Source organism: Myotis davidii, unplaced genomic scaffold (assembly GCF_000327345.1).
Source record: "Myotis davidii unplaced genomic scaffold, ASM32734v1 scaffold94, whole genome shotgun sequence".
Lineage (NCBI taxonomy): Eukaryota > Metazoa > Chordata > Mammalia > Chiroptera > Vespertilionidae > Myotis > Myotis davidii.
The window spans coordinates 1879531-1897745 of record NW_006285313.1 but is presented as its reverse complement, the minus strand read 5'-3'; the positions used below and the strand labels follow the sequence as shown (position 1 = coordinate 1897745).

General features: G+C 42.6%; 1 protein-coding gene across 1 annotated transcript in view; it reads left to right on the top strand.

Moving 5' to 3' along the window:
• CAT (catalase) overlaps positions 1-18088 on the top strand; it is a 26540-nt gene extending 8452 nt beyond the window's left edge. The window contains exons 2-13 of the mRNA XM_006756117.2: positions 1529-1700; positions 2785-2895; positions 4060-4190; positions 4657-4761; positions 5327-5452; positions 8693-8884; positions 10013-10165; positions 11409-11547; positions 14810-14943; positions 16044-16151; positions 16954-17037; positions 17364-18088. Coding sequence (XP_006756180.1) covers positions 1529-1700; positions 2785-2895; positions 4060-4190; positions 4657-4761; positions 5327-5452; positions 8693-8884; positions 10013-10165; positions 11409-11547; positions 14810-14943; positions 16044-16151; positions 16954-17037; positions 17364-17429 — 1521 coding nt within the window. The 3' untranslated portion in view covers positions 17430-18088. The remainder of the gene's footprint in view (positions 1-1528; positions 1701-2784; positions 2896-4059; positions 4191-4656; positions 4762-5326; positions 5453-8692; positions 8885-10012; positions 10166-11408; positions 11548-14809; positions 14944-16043; positions 16152-16953; positions 17038-17363) is intronic.
• Positions 18089-18215: the final 127 nt, after the last annotated feature.

The following is an 18215-nucleotide window of genomic DNA, read 5'->3' as shown; positions in this document are numbered from 1 at the left end:
AGAGGCAGGTATTAACTGTATTTTAAAGTTCAGGACGGATGTGCACTAAGTTATATACTCCGCTCCAGGTGGTGGAAATTCTGAGCATAGTGCTTTTTTGGGTAAGTGAGGTCGGTACCGTTAACTTTCCTCAGTAGACGTTGTTGAGTTGTTCTCCCGGGACCGAGGTGGTGTAGCTTTGTTTCACCCACACATCTCCCCTGCCTTCCTGTGAGGGGGCCATGGAGAGGTGGTTGTCAGAGTCAGAGATAGAGTGTGTGACGTTGGAACAAGGATCATGTGGGGCTTAGAAAAACACTGCTCCCACCCTAGAGAAGGGACAGCTTTGGATGTCGCTGAAATTGGAGAATTGAGTGGATTAAAACATGCTTGATTACGGTAAAATAACCTATTGTTCTTCAGAGACATTTGACATCTTTAGAAAATTACTACTATTATCCATCTTACCAGTAACAGTTTGTTTTCAGTGACAATGAAAGCTGTTGACCTTTCCTATTTGGGGAATGGGAAAGAAATGTTGCCGACCTGGTGAGGCTGAAATGGCCCTGGTGAGGTTGGGATGGCCCCGGTGGGGTAGGGATAGCCCCAGTGAGGTAGGGATGGCCCCAGTGAGGTCGGGACGGCCCCGATGATGTCGGGATGGCCCTGGTGAGGTCAAGATGGCCCTGGTGAGGACGAAATGGCCCCGGTGAGGCTGGGACGGCTCCAGTGAGGTTGGGACAGATAATGGGGACCAGTATAGACTGATGAACAGGGGTAGATGCAGAGGCAGAGCAGCATTGAACAGACTGTCAACTACAGTGGAAGCCTGGGGAGGGTTTGGGTGGGGCGGTTAAGAGATCAACCGAGGGACTTATATGCATGCATATAAGAATAACCAATGGACACAAGACACTAGCGGGTAGGACCCGAGGGAATGTCAAGGGGGGGGGGGGAGACATATGTAATACTCTTTGTAATACTTCAAGCAATAAAAATTATTTAGAGAAAAAAAAAGACGTGTTGCCGGTAGCTGGGATACACACTGCTTGAGGGAGATGGGCGGGATGGCCCGCTGTGACATCCGTAGCATAATAAAGCATGTGTGAGTGCTGAGTACCGCGTTCACTGCCATGGCTTCTCAGAGACCACCTTCTCGCTCTTTGTTTGGACACCTGGTGTTAAGCACGTATGATCCCTTCTTTGGGGATCCTGATCTGGGGGTGGAGCCTGATGACTGTATTTGCAACTGAGCTGAGCAGGTTCACAGGTTATTTATCTTCCTGTTCTTCAGAGCAGACTTCTTAGCAGATTGGGGTTGAGATTTCTCAAGGACTTCTGAGACCTGATTGTAAATTCCAGGCAATGGCCTGACTTGTATTTTAGTACTTTGGACACAAGAAATGTAAAGGGTTCGGGTAGAAAGTATGAACATTGCAAAATGATGTACCTCTGGCAGTGCAAATGACCGTCTTTTAAAATTATTATTATTATCACTTTTTATTTTGTACTGACTCTTCTGCACTCTTTTCCTTTCATGTTTGCTTAGAAACCTGATGTCCTCACCACCGGGGCCGGTATTCCAATAGGGGACAAACTTAATATTATGACAGCAGGGCCCCAGGGGCCCCTCCTGGTTCAGGATGTGGTTTTCACCGATGAAATGGCTCACTTTGACCGGGAGAGGATTCCTGAGAGAGTCGTGCATGCTAAAGGAGCAGGTGAGAGCTGTGTCCACTTGTTGTCAAAGGATTGTTTCAGAACACTGGGGTTAAACATGATTTCTCATTTCATACAAGTGCCAAATCTCCATCCCTGGGAGAAAAGGAATTAGTAGTTACGTGATGCTCACTTCCCTGGATGGAACATTATGTATCAAATACTTTATTTTATTGAAAACAAAAGTAATCTCCCTTTTCTGCCATTACGCAGTTTAGTGAAGAAATACAAATATGATACACAGACATGGACGTACCATAACTAGGTTTAGATGTTGCACTAACTGAATAAACCATGGCGCAGACTGTGCAGAATTGAGGATAGTTGGGTTAGGATGGTGGGTTTGTGGTGATTTTTCCTTTTTTGTTCAAAGTATCTGTAAAACGTTTACCTTGCTTTTAATTGCAGAAACAAAAGATGGAGGTGGTATTGAAAAGAAAGCTAAAACTCAATAGGAAAAAGGAAGCTTGATAGAAAGGAAGAAACAGTCTTTCTCTTAGCTGCTTACTTGGACTCCGTGATTTCTTTATTTCCTCTTCTTCCATCTTCTCTAGTTTTTTCATTTGTTTTTTTGGCCTGGCTTTTCCATGGTGACTTTGGTGTGTTGTGCGGTTTGTTGTTTGGCTCTGTGATGTCCTTCCTATGTGTTTATTGCTTTCCTTGTGTTTTCTTCTCTTCTGTTATTTTCTCTTCTAGGTCCTCCCTGTACTTCAAGGCCCTCTCAGGCCCTATGTCCTTGGGGCCACCTTGATCAGTTACTGCCAGCTCCACCCCTGTCTTCCTGCTCTTGGCTCCAGCTGTACAGCCCTCAGTTTAGCACTGTATAATAGGGCTTTGACTTTTACTCCTGTCATTTTGTGTTTGGATACCTCCCCTTGCCCTAGCATCAGGGATGCCATATTGGTAGGTGATACAGGAGTTTGCACTCTACAAATGCTTGTTAGTTTAAATTGATTTCATATTGGAGGCTCCCAGAAGGCCAGTTTCAAGGCTAATGCATCAGTTTCTCTGGTCACCCAGAGGCCTGTTGAGGGCCTGATAGTCTGAGCGACAGTCTCATGAGAATGTCCGTGTCTTTCTCGTTAGGGGCCTTTGGCTACTTTGAGGTCACGCACGACATTACCAAATACTCCAAGGCGAAGGTGTTCGAGCATATTGGAAAGAGGACTCCCCTTGCAGTTCGATTCTCCACTGTTGGTAAGTCAGTCTGTTTGCGGGACTGGTATTCCTGCACCTTATTTGGGGCATTTGTAATTTCAAGAAAACCTTGTTAAGAAGACAGAAAACAGGCACTTCTTCAAATTATTGCCACGTGTTACAGTAGAAAAAATACCTTGCAACATGTAGGAAGTTACTTATATATCTCTTTGTTGAGGTCTAAGGAAATCACACTTGATCCAGGAGGTCACGGTTTGATTCCCACGGTCATGGGTCAGTCCATGCAATGCTGTGCCATTTGGACAGAACTTTGCCACAAGTGGTTGCCTCAGATGGAAGCATGGAGTTGGTGCTCCAGTAACCACGATGACAGCTGCCCTTTTTTGAGAATCAACTCCACGCCACCCATGCTTTATGGACATTAGCTGTAATCTAATGTGTAGTTTTACTTTGCAGAGAGGGATTATTTCTGTTGCAGAGAGGTTAAGTGATTTTTCTCATGTCACGGAGCTAGTGAGAATTAGATCTGCCAGGCTACATCTTAACACACCACAATGTTGTGATTCTGTTCAATCTGTTTAGGCACTTTTAAAATTCTTTGGAATGCAAATCTAAATGAAATCAAGAATAAGAACCTATATGTCAACTCATTTTCTTAATATGAAACTCGTAATTCTGCTAACTTGTGTTCTCTTTGCTCACCACCTTATCTTCATAATTATTCTCTCCCCTTATTTTAATTTAAATTTTAATTTCCTGTTCGAACAAAGCTTTCTCATTATGTCGAATGAGTAATCTTTTCAGCTGTTATTACATACACAGGCAAACCTCCGGATATTGTGCTTTCGGTTCCAGACCATCCCAATAAAGCAGTTATCACAATAAAGCCAGTCATAGTCTTTTTGCTGGTGGAGGGTCTTGCCTTCCATTTGTAAAAATCGAAACATCGGTGCTATCAAGTGCAATAAGGCGAAAGCGCAATAAAACGGGGTATGCCTGCCTTGCTCTCCATTAATTCTTTTGTTTAATTAGTAGACCAGCTTAGCTGGTGGGTGGTAGAAATAATAACCTAGGCACTTCCACACCTAACTTACGTCTAGGAAATGGGTTGGAAAGGCTAGGTATCAGGTTTCTTTATGACTCTAGGCTTCTTGGGGGCAAATGCTCTGCTTCTGCTTCATTTCCCCCATTTGAATCTTCTAGCTGGAGAAGCGGGCTCAGCCGACACCGTTCGTGACCCTCGTGGGTTTGCAGTGAAATTTTACACCGAGGATGGTAATTGGGATCTTGTTGGGAACAACACCCCCATTTTCTTCATCAGGGATGCCATATTGGTAGGTGATAGTGTATTTTGTACTCTACAAATGCTCGTTGGTTTAAATTGATTTCAAATCCTCCGTATAGATTGGCATTTGAGGGGCAGTCCTGGGAAAGACAGGAAGAAGAGAATTCGGTCGGAGGGATTGCCTTCTAAGACACATCTTTCTGTAGTTAATGTCTTCTTATAAGATCAAATTATGACAGCTACCATTGGGCTTGGATTTGGCATTTTAGTCTTCACTGACTTAATGGGAATAGTCCAATTTTCCTTGCAGAGCATGGAGGATTAATAAAAACAGGCACTTTGCCCTAGAAACAGGAGGAGGGTAAATTTCATGTTAGGGTTTGGCAGTTTAAAATTCTAGGATGATGTTTGGAATTATAATCCATCAACCCAGCAACAGGCATTGTATAATACTGGATACCATAATTCCTGTAAGCGTAATTTGTTTTTTATTCTCTCTCTCTTTTTCCATTTAGTTCCCGTCCTTCATCCACAGCCAAAAGAGAAACCCTCAGACGCACCTGAAGGACCCGGACATGGTCTGGGACTTCTGGAGCCTGCGCCCTGAGTCTCTGCATCAGGTGGGAACACTGCTTTTCCCTTGGGTCACAATATGGCACCTGGGAGGGAACTGGGATCATGCCTCAGAGTGTGTTTCTCCAGTTTTGACTGTTTCATTGGAATTGGTTTCTGACTTTCTTTTTGGGAGGCTTACTCAGATTTCTTGACCTTGAATAATTTTATAATGACCGATCTTATTAATCTTGCCCTGATCATAGACCTTAAACGATGCTAGAAACATTATTTATTGATATTTAGTAATATTAAGGATTAAAGTCTCTAGTATGAAGTATTAGGGAAATGAGGGGAAAGTAGTACTAAACAAATTTACTCTTAAAATAAATCTTGAATAGCAAGTTAGGCTAGTTTTAGGTTTATTTTAGTTTTTCTTTGTAGAGGTTAATGATTTATCTGTCATTCTGCTTTAAAAGTCTTGTTTTTTTTAAAAATAAATGATGGTAATGGTAACCCTTCTTGTGGGTACTTGGTTAGTATTTTTCACGCTAGGGACTTTCTGGACATGTAGGAGTGTCTTAGAAACCTAGGATGTTTTAATTTAAATGGAAAAATATTTTTGTTCCTTAGGTCTCCTTCTTGTTCAGTGACCGGGGGATTCCAGATGGACACAGGCACATGAATGGATATGGGTCGCATACTTTCAAGCTGGTTAATGCGAATGGAGAGGCAATTTATTGCAAATTCCATTATAAGGTACATGCTTTCCTTTGGAGCAAGGAATAAAAGGCTCCCACCACCCACATCTCCTTAATTCTGCGGGTTAGGCAGAGATGCAAAAGATCAAGGCCTCTCCAACCTTCCCCTTACTTCCACCCCCAAGGATGAGAAGTATTTACCTATTTGATTAGTACCCTGAATCTTTTGTTTTCTGCCACCTGTCCACCTGCTTAGTCAGAAGAACTGTGTGTAGTCTCCTTTTCATGTGGACGGTAAGACGACACAGCTGCTGTCCATTGTCAAGCTTTCTTCTCCTTCTGGACCCTGGGCTCTCTGCCATACATATTTGGGAAAATGTTTTTTTGTGTGCTGGCTTTCTGGTATGGGCAGGTGCACATTGAAATTCTTTTCTCCCTGGAGAGGGAAGATCTAAGGTTTTTATTTGGGGTCAAAAGTAATAAGATATTACAGGCCTCCCAACTAGGCCAATGGAGATTTCTATCTGGTTGAGCCTAGTTCTCTAGAGTTCTTTGTTGGAGTTTTAGAGTCAAGCCTTCACAAATAGTAAAGTATCATGCTTTGCCTTTCCTAGCCCTTAGTCATTGTTCTGAACATAGATATATATTGGGGTCCAGTAGGGGACTACGGCAGAAGTGGGGCATTCTGTTGGCAATACCTAGCTCACCGTTACTTTCCAAATCCGATGCTATCTTTCCAAATACATTTCTCCTAACATTTTAATTCATCCATCCATGTATTTAGCATTTATTGAGGGTATATGGCGAGTGAGGAAAATAAGTAAAATCAATTACAAACGTCAGAAAACAAAAATTCTATTTTTTAAATTTACTTTCGTATGATCAGTTACCTTTGGGGAGGTTTTTGAGAACCTTTTAATTAACTGAAATGTTTTAAAGGGCTCTCTCTTAATCTTGCCATTTGTTAGAATAAGCAGTATCCCATGAGAACTCTAGAAGGTTATTAGAAAACCTCTGGTTGTTTAAGAATTTGTTTTTAAAACTCCTGCTAAAATAAGAAGAGACAGAAGTGGACTCATGACAAATGGCGTCTCCTGTTAATGACCTCACAAAGACCTGCTTTCTTCTGTCCTGTCTTAATATTTACTTGAATAACTTATTAGTATGTAGGTATATCAAACAGAAAAACGGTCACTCCTCTTTATACTATGACTTGGATCTATAATCTTTGGCAAGGAATACGTTGGCTTGTGACTGGCTTGAACATGGCCCATGGGCTTGTCATTGCCAAAAGAAGTGTTAGAGTAGTACTAAATCCGTGGTCGGCAAACTGCGGCTCACGAGCCACATGCGGTTCTTTGGCCCCTTGAGTGTGGCTCTTCCACAAAATACTAAGTGCGGACACGCATGTACAGTGCGATTGAAACTTCGTGGCCCATGCACAGAAGTAGGCTTTCGGCCTGGGCGAGTCTCTTCTGAAGAAGTGAAACTTCGTGGCCCATGCGCAGAAGTTGGTATTTTGTGGAAGAGCCGGTAGTTTGTGGAAGAGCCACACTCAAGGGGCCAAAGAGCTGCATGTGACTCGTGAGCCGCAGTTTTCCGACCACTGGACTAAATGATTGTATATGGGACGGCTGGCATGGTTGGTGGCTTTGCAGTTAGACCAGTCCGAACTCAAATCTTCCTTCTTCTAGATAACTGTGACTTGGGCATGTTATTAAAAGTAATCTGAGCTCCAGTTTTTATGTCTATAAAATTGGGATAATAATACCTGCTGTCCATGGTCCTGGAGAGATGGGCTTGCTTACGGGTCTGTTCAGCAGAGGGTCTCAGGTAGCCTGAGATCTACAGAGATTCATGTCTCGATGATTCTGACCTAAGAGAACTCATTTCTAAGCCCAGCAGATTTAGTTAAAATCAGGAAGGTGTTGCAATATTATTGCACAATTTAATGTGTTAGCTCTCTGGATGATCTGCTGATGCGAACCTCCATTTTTTAAGTCCTGGCTTTATTTCTAATAGTAGGAAGGGTTCAAATCTTGCCTCTGGCTAGGGTTGGGATTTCTGTGGTCGTAATGGGTTAGTCTTTCAGAGTTGATTTTTGCTAAGGAAGTCTTTCCATGGAGCTTGGCGTGATGGAGATCTTTAGATTAAGATACAGGTGGGGCCTGGACCAGTTTGGCTCAGTGGATAGAGCGTCGGCCTGCGGACTGAAAGGTCCCAGGTTCGATTCCGGTCAAGGGCATGTACCTGGGTTGTGCGCACATCCCCAGTAGGAGATGTGCAGGAGGCAGCTGATCGATGTTTCTCTCTCATCGATGTTTCTGGCTCTCTATCTCTCTCCCTTCCTCTCTGTAAAAAATCAATAAAATATATATATATATTAAAAAAAAGATACAGGTGGGAAATTTATTAAAGATCAGTATGGTATGAGATAATAGGAGCACTTGTGAAAGTGACTTAACTTCTTTGGATCTTGTTTGGAAAGTCAGAATACTAATTTTATTCACTCATAGTCAGAGAACTGCTTCAGAGTGGCTGTACTGAATGAAGTTCTTTCAGGTCTGTGAACTATGATTCTATAATTTCTTTAATAAAAAAAGGAAGAGTATGGGGGTGGAGGAATACTAGCTGAATACAATCTCATAATTGACTTGGGCTATTAAAACCAAATTTAAAAATTTCTTCATGCAAAAAGAAAATTTTTTAATTTTCTTATTTCATTTAAAAAATATGTTTTGATTTTTTCTGACTTGAAAAGTAGCATGAGTATAAAAATACAAATAGCAACCACTCTGGAAAACCGTTTTGAAGTTCCTCAAGAAATTAAATGTAGAATTACCATATGACCCAGCAACTCCATTTTGAGATATTTACTAAAAAAAAAATCCACTGAATTGAACACTTTAAAATGATAAATTTTATGCCAAATGTTTTTATGGGGCTTGTCTGAAGACATTAATACAGCACTCTTTATATGGGCAGAAAATTAAAAATAAACTGTATGTCAACAATTTAAAAAATTTAAATAGTATGGAATGATAAAGGGAAGGATATGACTAATTTTAATATGAATTGCAGAGATGGATTCCCTAGACATTTAAAAGAATCAGATTAAGTAGAATTTCTTGTTGAAAAATTCATATTTGTGTCAGATTTGAACAGTGAGATTACAGTTAGAAGGGAAGGCCAGTCGCTGAGTAGTGTTACTCAGAATGCTACAATAAATTCCTGACTGACTAGAGTTCGCTAACTGTGCCAGTAAGTTTCAGTTTGAACGTTTTCTTTCGTTCTGTAGACTGACCAGGGCATCAAAAACCTTTCGGTTGAAGAGGCAGCAAGACTCTCCCACGAAGATCCTGACTATGGCCTCCGGGATCTCTTCAATGCCATCGCCACAGGCAACTACCCCTCCTGGACTTTTTACATCCAGGTGATGACCTTCAGTCAGGCAGAAAGTTGTCCATTTAATCCATTCGATGTTACCAAGGTAAGTCAGTTAACAACTAAGCGGTTTTCTTCTTTAAGTCTCCTTGTACCTAATTTTAACAAATTTCCAGTCAAACACTCATCATGGCAGGGAAGTCTTTCCCAGCCTGTGAATGAGTGCTCACCAGCATCTTGCTTCTAGTTCCTGATTGTAAGCTCATTGAGTTCGCCTAGGTCAGGAGTGGGCAACTTTTTTGTGAGTGCGTGCCAAAACCAGCAAAATCTCTGACTCAAAATTCTTCTGTGTGCCAGCCCTTATTTTTTGAGAACATGTTACATATGCTGATGAAAAATACATTTATTTTTTAATGTATACATGTACACTGATAGTCCGACAGAAAACTTTATGACTCCGTTTGATATTATCAGTGGGACTTTTGCTGCTGCATCACTGATGACAGATTTTACATCAGGTTTATATTTCGTGACCTTCAGAGATATGCACGAGCTGCTACTTTCATCCGTCAGGCTACTCCTATTACGTGACTTAACAAAATTCATCACTGAGAACAAAGATTCACAATTGTAAATGGAAGATTATAAGAGAGGGTTTTGAGTGCCAGCAAAAGTTACTGGCGTGCCATGTTTGGACGCGTGCCAGGGGTTGCCCACCCCTGGCCTACGTGGCTTGATATATTGTTGTTTTTTTATTCGCACCCGAGGATGTGTTTATTGATATTTAGAAAGAGAGGAAGAGGGAGAGAGAAACATCGATGTGAGAGAGAAATATCAATTGGTTGCTCCTCATAAGTGCCCCAACCAGGGATTGAACCCGCAGCCTAGGTATGTGTCCTGACTTGTAATTGGACCCACAACCTTTTGTTTTATGGGGTGATGTTCCAACTAATTAGCCACCTGGCCAGGGCTTGACATATTGCTATTAGCAGGGAGCAAGTTTTGAAAAGCTGATGTACTTTTGCCCAGGGAAAGTGTCAATATTTACTGTTCACTGTTGTGAAAGGTTTAACCAATGCACTTATCTTAAGTTCTTATCATCTTATTGGATTAAACATTATTATATTTACTTATCATCATTGGCTTCATTCTATTTGAAAGCTGGCATTTTTTGTGGGTGCTTTAATTTGCTCAGTTGGTTGTCTGGTAATTGTGAATATCACATTATTTTTAGGTTTGGCCTCACAAGGACTACCCTCTTATCCCCGTTGGTAAAATGGTCTTAAATCGGAACCCAGTCAATTACTTTGCTGAGGTTGAGCAGCTGGCCTTCGACCCGAGCAACATGCCGCCTGGCATTGAGCCCAGCCCTGACAAGATGCTTCAGGTAGACCTGTGGGTCGGGAGGTATTGAGGCAGGAGTACCTGCAAGTATACGCATGTGCACGGGTACACACACACACACACACACACACACACACACACCCTGTAATTTGGTGTGATCTTTTGTATGAAGAATTAACTAGAACATCACTTAAACTTTAACCTGGGTCCTTAGCTTTTGTGGGACTGACTGGAACATTCTGAGATGGACATTACAGTATAAACTACATTTCATGGTAAAGTCCCTCCGTGTGCTAACACTGACATTTAGTCCCTTAATCTTCAAGCAGTTATGTTAGAAAATGCCACAGGTATTTGTAGGGTATGGAAAGCACTCGCTGTTCAGTCTGTAACTGACAGTAGGGAGTATTTTTTAGTTGATTATAACACCTTGGTCACATTGATTTTATTCATTTCCTCTTCAATGGTGATGCTTGACGAGACCCAGACATGGCTTTTCCATCTGTAAAAAGACCCGGACATGGTTTTTCAAACTAAATGTATTGTTGTCAGTGGTGAAAGGCAGTGGGTTAATTTAACCATTCGTCTTGGTAACGAACCTAGGCATTTGGTCCTTTGTCTTCACTCTCCGATATGCCCTTTTGAGGGTACAAAGAGTGAAAACTTTCCTGAGGACTAGACCTCTTAGGAGAATAATTGGCTTAACAGTTACTGAGTAAACCAGTCCTTTTGGATTTTGGACCGTGATCATGAAACAGAAGTGAAAGCTTGCACCCGGGTCAGACTGCAGTGACTGATGGCTGCTGCTGGGCGCGTGTGGTTCCAGTTCAGGTGTCACTCTTTTAAAAAAATATATATATGTTTATTGATTTCAGAGAAGAAGGGAGAGGGAGAGATAGAAACATCAATGATGAGAGAGAATCATTGATCGGTTGCCTCCTGCATGTCCCCTACTGGGGATTGAACCCGCAACCCAGTCATATGCCCTGACCGGGAATTGAACCTTGACCTCCTAGTTCATAGGTTGATGCTCAACCACTGAGCCACACAGGCTGAGCAGGCACCACTCTTTGGAGGCACGCTAAGAGTTCCCTGTTGTATTGAATAACTTTGTTCACTCTGACATTGAGAACATCTGAGACTTTTATAGAAAATACGTTTTTCAATAGTTTTAGTTATATTATTAACTAATGTACATTGAATACCTACCATCATGTACAGTTGATTTTGTAGAATTTTGCTTCTTTTCGTTACTGCTCACAGTGTCATTTCATTTATGACTGCAGGGCCGCCTTTTTTCCTACCCTGACACTCACCGCCACCGCCTGGGACCCAACTACCTTCAGATCCCTGTGAACTGTCCCTACCGTGCTCGAGTGGCCAACTACCAGCGTGACGGCCCCATGTGCGTGGTCGACAACCAGGGTAGGCTCAAGACTCTCAGCTCCCTGGGAGGGCGGGGGGCACTGCTGAGCAGAGTGTGGGACAGCGGTTTCCAGCCGGGCCCCGCGGGACCTCTGGCTCTGGGTAGGGGCTCACAGAGGCACTCCTGCCAACCACATAATTTTTGCCCAGCAGCAAAGGTCTAAACTATCTGAGGACTCTCCATACTGTTGTATGTTTTATTGAGAATTCCACCTCTGGCTTTCCTTGCTATCCATCCTATGGTGAGAGGCAGGGAGGAAGAACTTGCATAGTGACTGTCACATAGAGTCACGTCTAACATAGGGGTTAGGTGTAAAAGACTCTTCAGAAGTGGACAATTCCTTACATTACCCTGGCTTTCATTTCTCTGAACTTCTGCCGGGCTGTGGAGGAGAAGTCTAGCTAGAATTTGGAGGGGGTGGAGGGAGCTAGAAAATAGGAGATGGGGAGAAAAAGGGTTCTCCCCCACTGTTTTTTGTCAAGTGAATATAGTTGAATTCATGTAAATCAACTGGTGAGATGAGACTCTGCTGCATTTTGGTTTTTGGAGTTCATTTGTCACATTTATGGTTTTTTTTTTCTTTAAGTTACACTTTTGGGTGCCATGTACAAATAGCATCTATTTCTAATTATTGTTCTAATTAGAGAATGCTTAGTGAATGTTTTTTCCTTTTCATGTTCCACAGTTTAGTAGAGATCGTAGTTTCCTTTTCTATTTTTCTGTTTAGGACATGTGTTTTAGTAATAGGCTGCTTACATTGATCTTTCCAGAAATTTTACTATTCAGTTATATCTAGCCCTAGGTGTCTATATTCAAACAAAGTTATTTTTTTCTAAGATAAGGATTTTACATGTGCCCTAAAGGAAATTTGGAAACTGTAAGATAAAAGGGAGAAGAAAAACCCACTTGTGGTCCCAACCCCCACAGGCCACAACTGTTCCATTTTGTTACATTTCTTGCCAATCTTTTATTAATTTTTTTATACATTTACGATTGCTTTGCATATATAATTTTGGGCCTTGCCCTTTATTAAGCCTTTTCCATTATTTAATAAGTTTATATGCTCACTAACTGATTACATTGGGGGGTTACCCTTTTTCTGCTCTCTGAGGTATGGAGTGTATTATTGCCTAAAGTAATTGATACTTCTTGTGTCTGCCTTGTGCATCTTTTTTCTAAAGTGATTTTTTATTTCATTCGTATCCCTTGGCCCTTTGTTATTGAGACTGGCTGTTACTGAGAATTGTTCACTTGTGAAGAGTCAGAGAAGTTCATGCATGTTTTGGAACTTCATTAATAAGTAATAGCTTCTTTCTCTCTCTCTCATATTTTCCCATTGATTTTTAGGGAGAGGGGAGGACAGAGGGAAAGATAGAGAGAGACATCAATGTGAGAGAAACACATTGACTGGTTGCCTTCTGCACAAGCCCCAACCAGGGCTCGGGTCAGGGAGGAGCCTGCAACCTAGGTACGTGCCTTTGACCGGAATTGAACCTGGGACCCTCTGGTCCGCAGGCTGACGCTCTAGCCACTGAGCCAGACCAGCTAGGGCAGTAATTGCTTCCTGTTCACCATTCTAGTGGTATACATGTGAAAAACTGTGTGTGTGTTCGATACAACCTTTGCCTCCTTGTTTTAAAAGTGTAACATTTGGGCTGTGCTCTTAAAGCTCAGTGAAAGTGCTTAATTGTTCCCAGGAGTCAATGACCTGAAGACAACTCCCACGTTGAGTAAAGGCCAGAGCTTATTTGGAAATAGAACTTAAACATTACTCAACTGGGCACATTTTGAAGAACTCGCACTTAATGCAGAAAACCACTGCGGTGGCTGGTTATTGGGGCACTTTGCTTCCATGGAGACGTGGTTGGCCTGCAGTGCATTTCTGGAGCTAATGACTGGGCTCCATATCATGTGCTGTCCTCCCTCCTTCTGCATGCACCTGATCGATGTGAAAGGAGGCACCTCTTAATTATCCGCTCCGGGCAATGTCTTCTGGCAATGTGCTGGGTAAAACCCCAGCCCCAGACTGGTTTGCTCAAGCCACTTAGCATGTTTCTAGGCCCCTCCTGTAGGCAGTTGTGTGCGCAGATAATTCAGGCTTCTGCTAATATCGGCTAAGGCAGAGTGGAGTTAGAAAAATAAATATGCCAAAATGGGGAGGGGGAGGGGAGCTTCATTTTTTTTCCCAGAAGTCATAAAATTTTTTGATTATATTTTTCACTTCTTTTCCTATAAGTCCAGATAAATGATGCTGATATACTAGGAATATATCAAAGTTTTAAAAATTCCTATTTTATTTATCTTTGGAGAGAAGGCAGAGTGAAGTAGAATTGAATAAAGTCATAATAATACAGGAGAGATTCCCTGAGGATCCAAAAGCCTTAACGAAAAGCAGAGCAGAGCTGTGTCATGAGAGTATAGTGTGTGCTGGAACGGAGGAGGGAAACGACCCAGAGTTCTAATCCCTGACCTACCACTAATTACTGCGTGGCTTTGCAGCGGTTAAGATCTCAGGGCTCAGTCATTGAAAGAGTGGAGCTGGAACTTGGAGTTGCTCTCACGAATTCTGTGTCTCAGTGTTGGAATCGAACCTGAGCCCGCATGAAATCCTAAAGTTTGGAACGTGTCCTTGGGTCTCATTTTCTATTGGGGGGGAGGGGGCGGGGGTGTCAAATCAAACCTGAAGAAATGTATTTGTACTGACAAGCATCAGATTTCACAGATCCGATCACTGACGTGTTCAAGGGGAATTTGAGATCTCTTCATTAAGACCTAGAGCAGTAGTTCTCAACCTTCCTAATGCCGCGACCCTTTAATACAGTTCCCATGTTGTGGTGACCCCCAATTTCATTGTTACAAATTGAACATAATTAAAGCATCGTGATTAATCACAAAAACAATATGTAATTATATATGTGTTTTCTGGTGGTCTTAGGCGACCCCTGTGAAAGGGTCGTTCGACCCCCAAAGGGGTCGCGACCCACAGGTTGAGAACCACTGACCTAGAGTGAGGCAACCCATGTGAACGTTTGGAAGATGGCAGTATTCTCTAAGAATCTGAATATTGCCTGTGGGTAAATATGGTACATTAAAAATAACATGTGCATGACAAGTAGATGTATGTGTATGTATGTATGTATGTAGGTGTATGTGTGTATACATATACTGTACATGTAATTGAATGTATTTCATATTGCATTGTATGTAGACTCCCTTCATTTTTTCTCCCCCTTAGTGAATCTGTTTGGTTTGCCTTTAAAGGTGGTGCTCCCAACTACTACCCCAACAGCTTCAGCGCCCCAGAACATCAGCCGAAGTTGGCCCTGGAGAGCAGCGCCCGCGCCTCCGGGGACGTGCGGCGCTACAACACTGCCAACGATGATAACGTCTCTCAGGTAGTGCCTTCTTTGTCTGCTAGGGGAGTCTTCCAGTTCCCCCTCTCAAAGTGTCTAACAGGTCTCCTGTCGAATCCAGGGAAGTCATCTCTAATCATACACCAGTCTCTTTACTGGGCGGCGTGGGAGAGTTGTGTTACTCTGCTCTCTCGGTACGAGGGATGCCTCATTTCAGTTCTCCCAAATGTTACCTAAGGTACAGTGGGGGCCATTGGGGAAGAAGTGAGTCCATGGAAATCTAAGAAATGGGCAAGTTAAGCTTGAGGGTAGCAAATCTCAGAATCCAGGCAGGACTGGCAGATTTAAGGGACTAGAGCTGGATTCAAAATAGCTCTGGGAGCCTCAGTAGCGGGAGTGGAGGTGTGGGGTGTCCCGTTCACATGACTCTCTCACTCTTCATCTGTTTTTGCTTTCGAAGCTTTTCTCCTCGTTGCCTCATAGCTTCTGTTGTGACATGGCTGCGGTTTTGCCACCACCGTGCTTGATTTCAGAAATGAGCAGAGGCTATTAGAACTCATGCCTGGTACTTAGCTCCTGTTTTTAATTTTAATCTATTGCTATTAATTTTAGCGGCAAACCCAATAATCTAAGGAAAATATCACTTAACATCTTTCTTCTCCAAGAAATCTTGACTTTTGAATAACTAAGGATATAAATGAATTAGTTTCTTTTTTCCCTCTGGTTCTGGGTGAATTGAACAAAGGTTGTGCTAACTGGATATTTGGTGATCATTTGCACAGTCTGGACTTCTCAGTATGAAGAGTGTGGTGCTATTTTTAACTGTAGGCTATGCCTTATACTTTATAAGCGATTTATTAGCAGCGACTACAAAAGACATTATTGAATAGCAGTTATGAGCTATTATCAACAACTGAATTCCTCCTAGTTTGCTTAAAATAAAACAAAACAAAAAGTGAAGAACTCAACACAAATGACAGTTTTAACTGTAATTTAAGATTATTCTTAACTTCTAAAAACTTCCATTCTTCCGCAAATGGGAAGTCTCACTTTTTCATCTCAAAAGTGGCATTCTGGGTGAGTTTTGCGTGGGATAACGCGGTGATTCCACTGCGCCCACCCTGTGTATGTTTTTTGGGCAGGTGCGGACGTTCTATACGAGTGTACTGAACGAGGAGCAGAGGAAACGGCTGTGTGAGAACATCGCGGGCCACCTGAAGGACGCCCAGCTGTTCATCCAGAGGAAAGCGGTGAGTGAGACCTTGGCAGCTGAAGGGCGGCCTCTGCTGGCTGGAGAAGAGAGTGCAGCTGCGAGAGAACCCGTAAAAGGAACAGCGTCCTTTCTATTTACTTGAGCCACGTGGACTTAAGAAGATGGGAACTAAGCCCCACTCAGCCTCTGATTACTTTCTCTCCAGTGGATATGGCATATCTCCTGCGGAGAGCCAGACAGTTGCCCCGTGAGGTAGCTGGGGCAGGTTGGATCCTAACTTCTTGATGAGAATGACTAGGGCACAGCGTGTAAGGAGCAAACTCTTCGAGTTCTTCTCACATGTGCCAAAGTTGTAAGGCTTCCTGTGGATTTATGATGCCCCATCTCATCCTGCTGCCTGCTGGGGCCCAGCCCAGCAGGGAATTCCTGCTTGAAGTGTGTGTGGAATTGCCCAGCACGTGGCCATGACTTTGTATATTTTAAATTCAGGCGGCGTCTGGGCCCGTTTCTGAATACAAATCTCTGTAACTTGCGTACTCTGAGGTCGGCTCTCTGCACGCAGTCAGCGCAGCTTGCCTCCTGTGCGTTTTCTCACGGGCGTGTGTGCGGGAGGTGCATTATCTGACTCACCTTGTGGGCGGGGGGCACGCACAGAGGAATGGCCTGTCTCAGGTTGTGCAGTGCCCGTCAGTGTTGGCACTGGACCCCAGCCTTACTCTGTGTTGTTGACCACTGTGTGGTTCCACTTCCCGAGGAAGCATTCCTTCTCCCCGGAGTGAACACCACGAACCAGACACTGTCCTGGGAGGGACTAAGGTAATGTCTCCATTTATTTTCAGGTCAGGAACTTCAGCGATGTCCATCCTGACTATGGCGCCCGCATCCAGGCTCTGTTGGACAAGTACAACGCCGAGAAGCCTAAGGTGAGCCCAGAGCGGGCCGGCTGAGGCAGAGCGTGTGTGCCTGGGCTAGACGAGGCATCGTGTGGTTTCCTTCTAGGATGGTTCTCCGCAGGCACAGCTATTAGATTTCTTAAAGCAGCTGTTCAGAAACTCACTTAAGATCTAAAGAACTCACCTGCAAAACACATACTCTTTATTTTAGCTCTGGACAATATAAGGCAGTTTAAGGTGAATGAGTTCTGAATTGTTGTTATTTTTATTTGCGCACAAATGAAAGCTCAGATAAATACCAGGTTGCTGCTGCCCAGCGAGCTAGTTAATCTACTGGTCTTCTTCTTTTAAAACAGAACGCGATTCACACCTTTATGCAGCACGGGTCTCACCTGGCTGCAAGGGAGAAAGCGAACCTGTGAGGGTCGGGGCCCTGGTCTGGAGCCGAGTTGCTCTCCGCCTGTGAAGCAAAACATGGAATTCACACCCATAATCCACTCAGCACTCACCGCTGGATAGAAGATTCTGCTGTGCTAGATGTGCAAACGCAAGTCTTTCAGATGATAATCCTGTTTCCATAGCAAATAATGTAATAATGGCTTTTAATGAAAATGAAGGGGACGATCTTAAGATTAGGGCTTAAGAATCATTAAAAAAACAACATGTATTTGCTTTTGACAATTGGTTGGATTCTTGAAATGATCAGAATGAAAGTTTCTAGCAGAAATATAACTAACTTTGTTAAGAAAAAAACATCTTGGTGAAATTAGTATGTTTACATATCATCTCATGGCCTATTATTTAAAAATATGGTTGTTATATATATGAAGAAAAGATAAAGATAAGCCACTCAGAATTTTTAATTTTTCTGAGTTCCTTATAGGAAAAACACATTTTTAACGCCTTAGTGTCTTTTGAAGATAACCTCTACACCATCATGGCTTAATGCTTATTTCTGCTTGGAACTGATCAGATTTATAAAAATGACAACTTAGAATTACATTTATACTGCATTGATTTTACAACAGACCGATTTATAATTATTACATTTTTACAATAAAATAATCTGTTCATAAGACTAGAAGAATGGTATTTGATTTCTTTCGGCTCCATATATAACTTGGGGTGTCCCACCGAACTCTTAATCTGAATATCATCTGTTATCAGATGCTTACCGTTAAAATTGGAAACACCAATATCATGAGGAT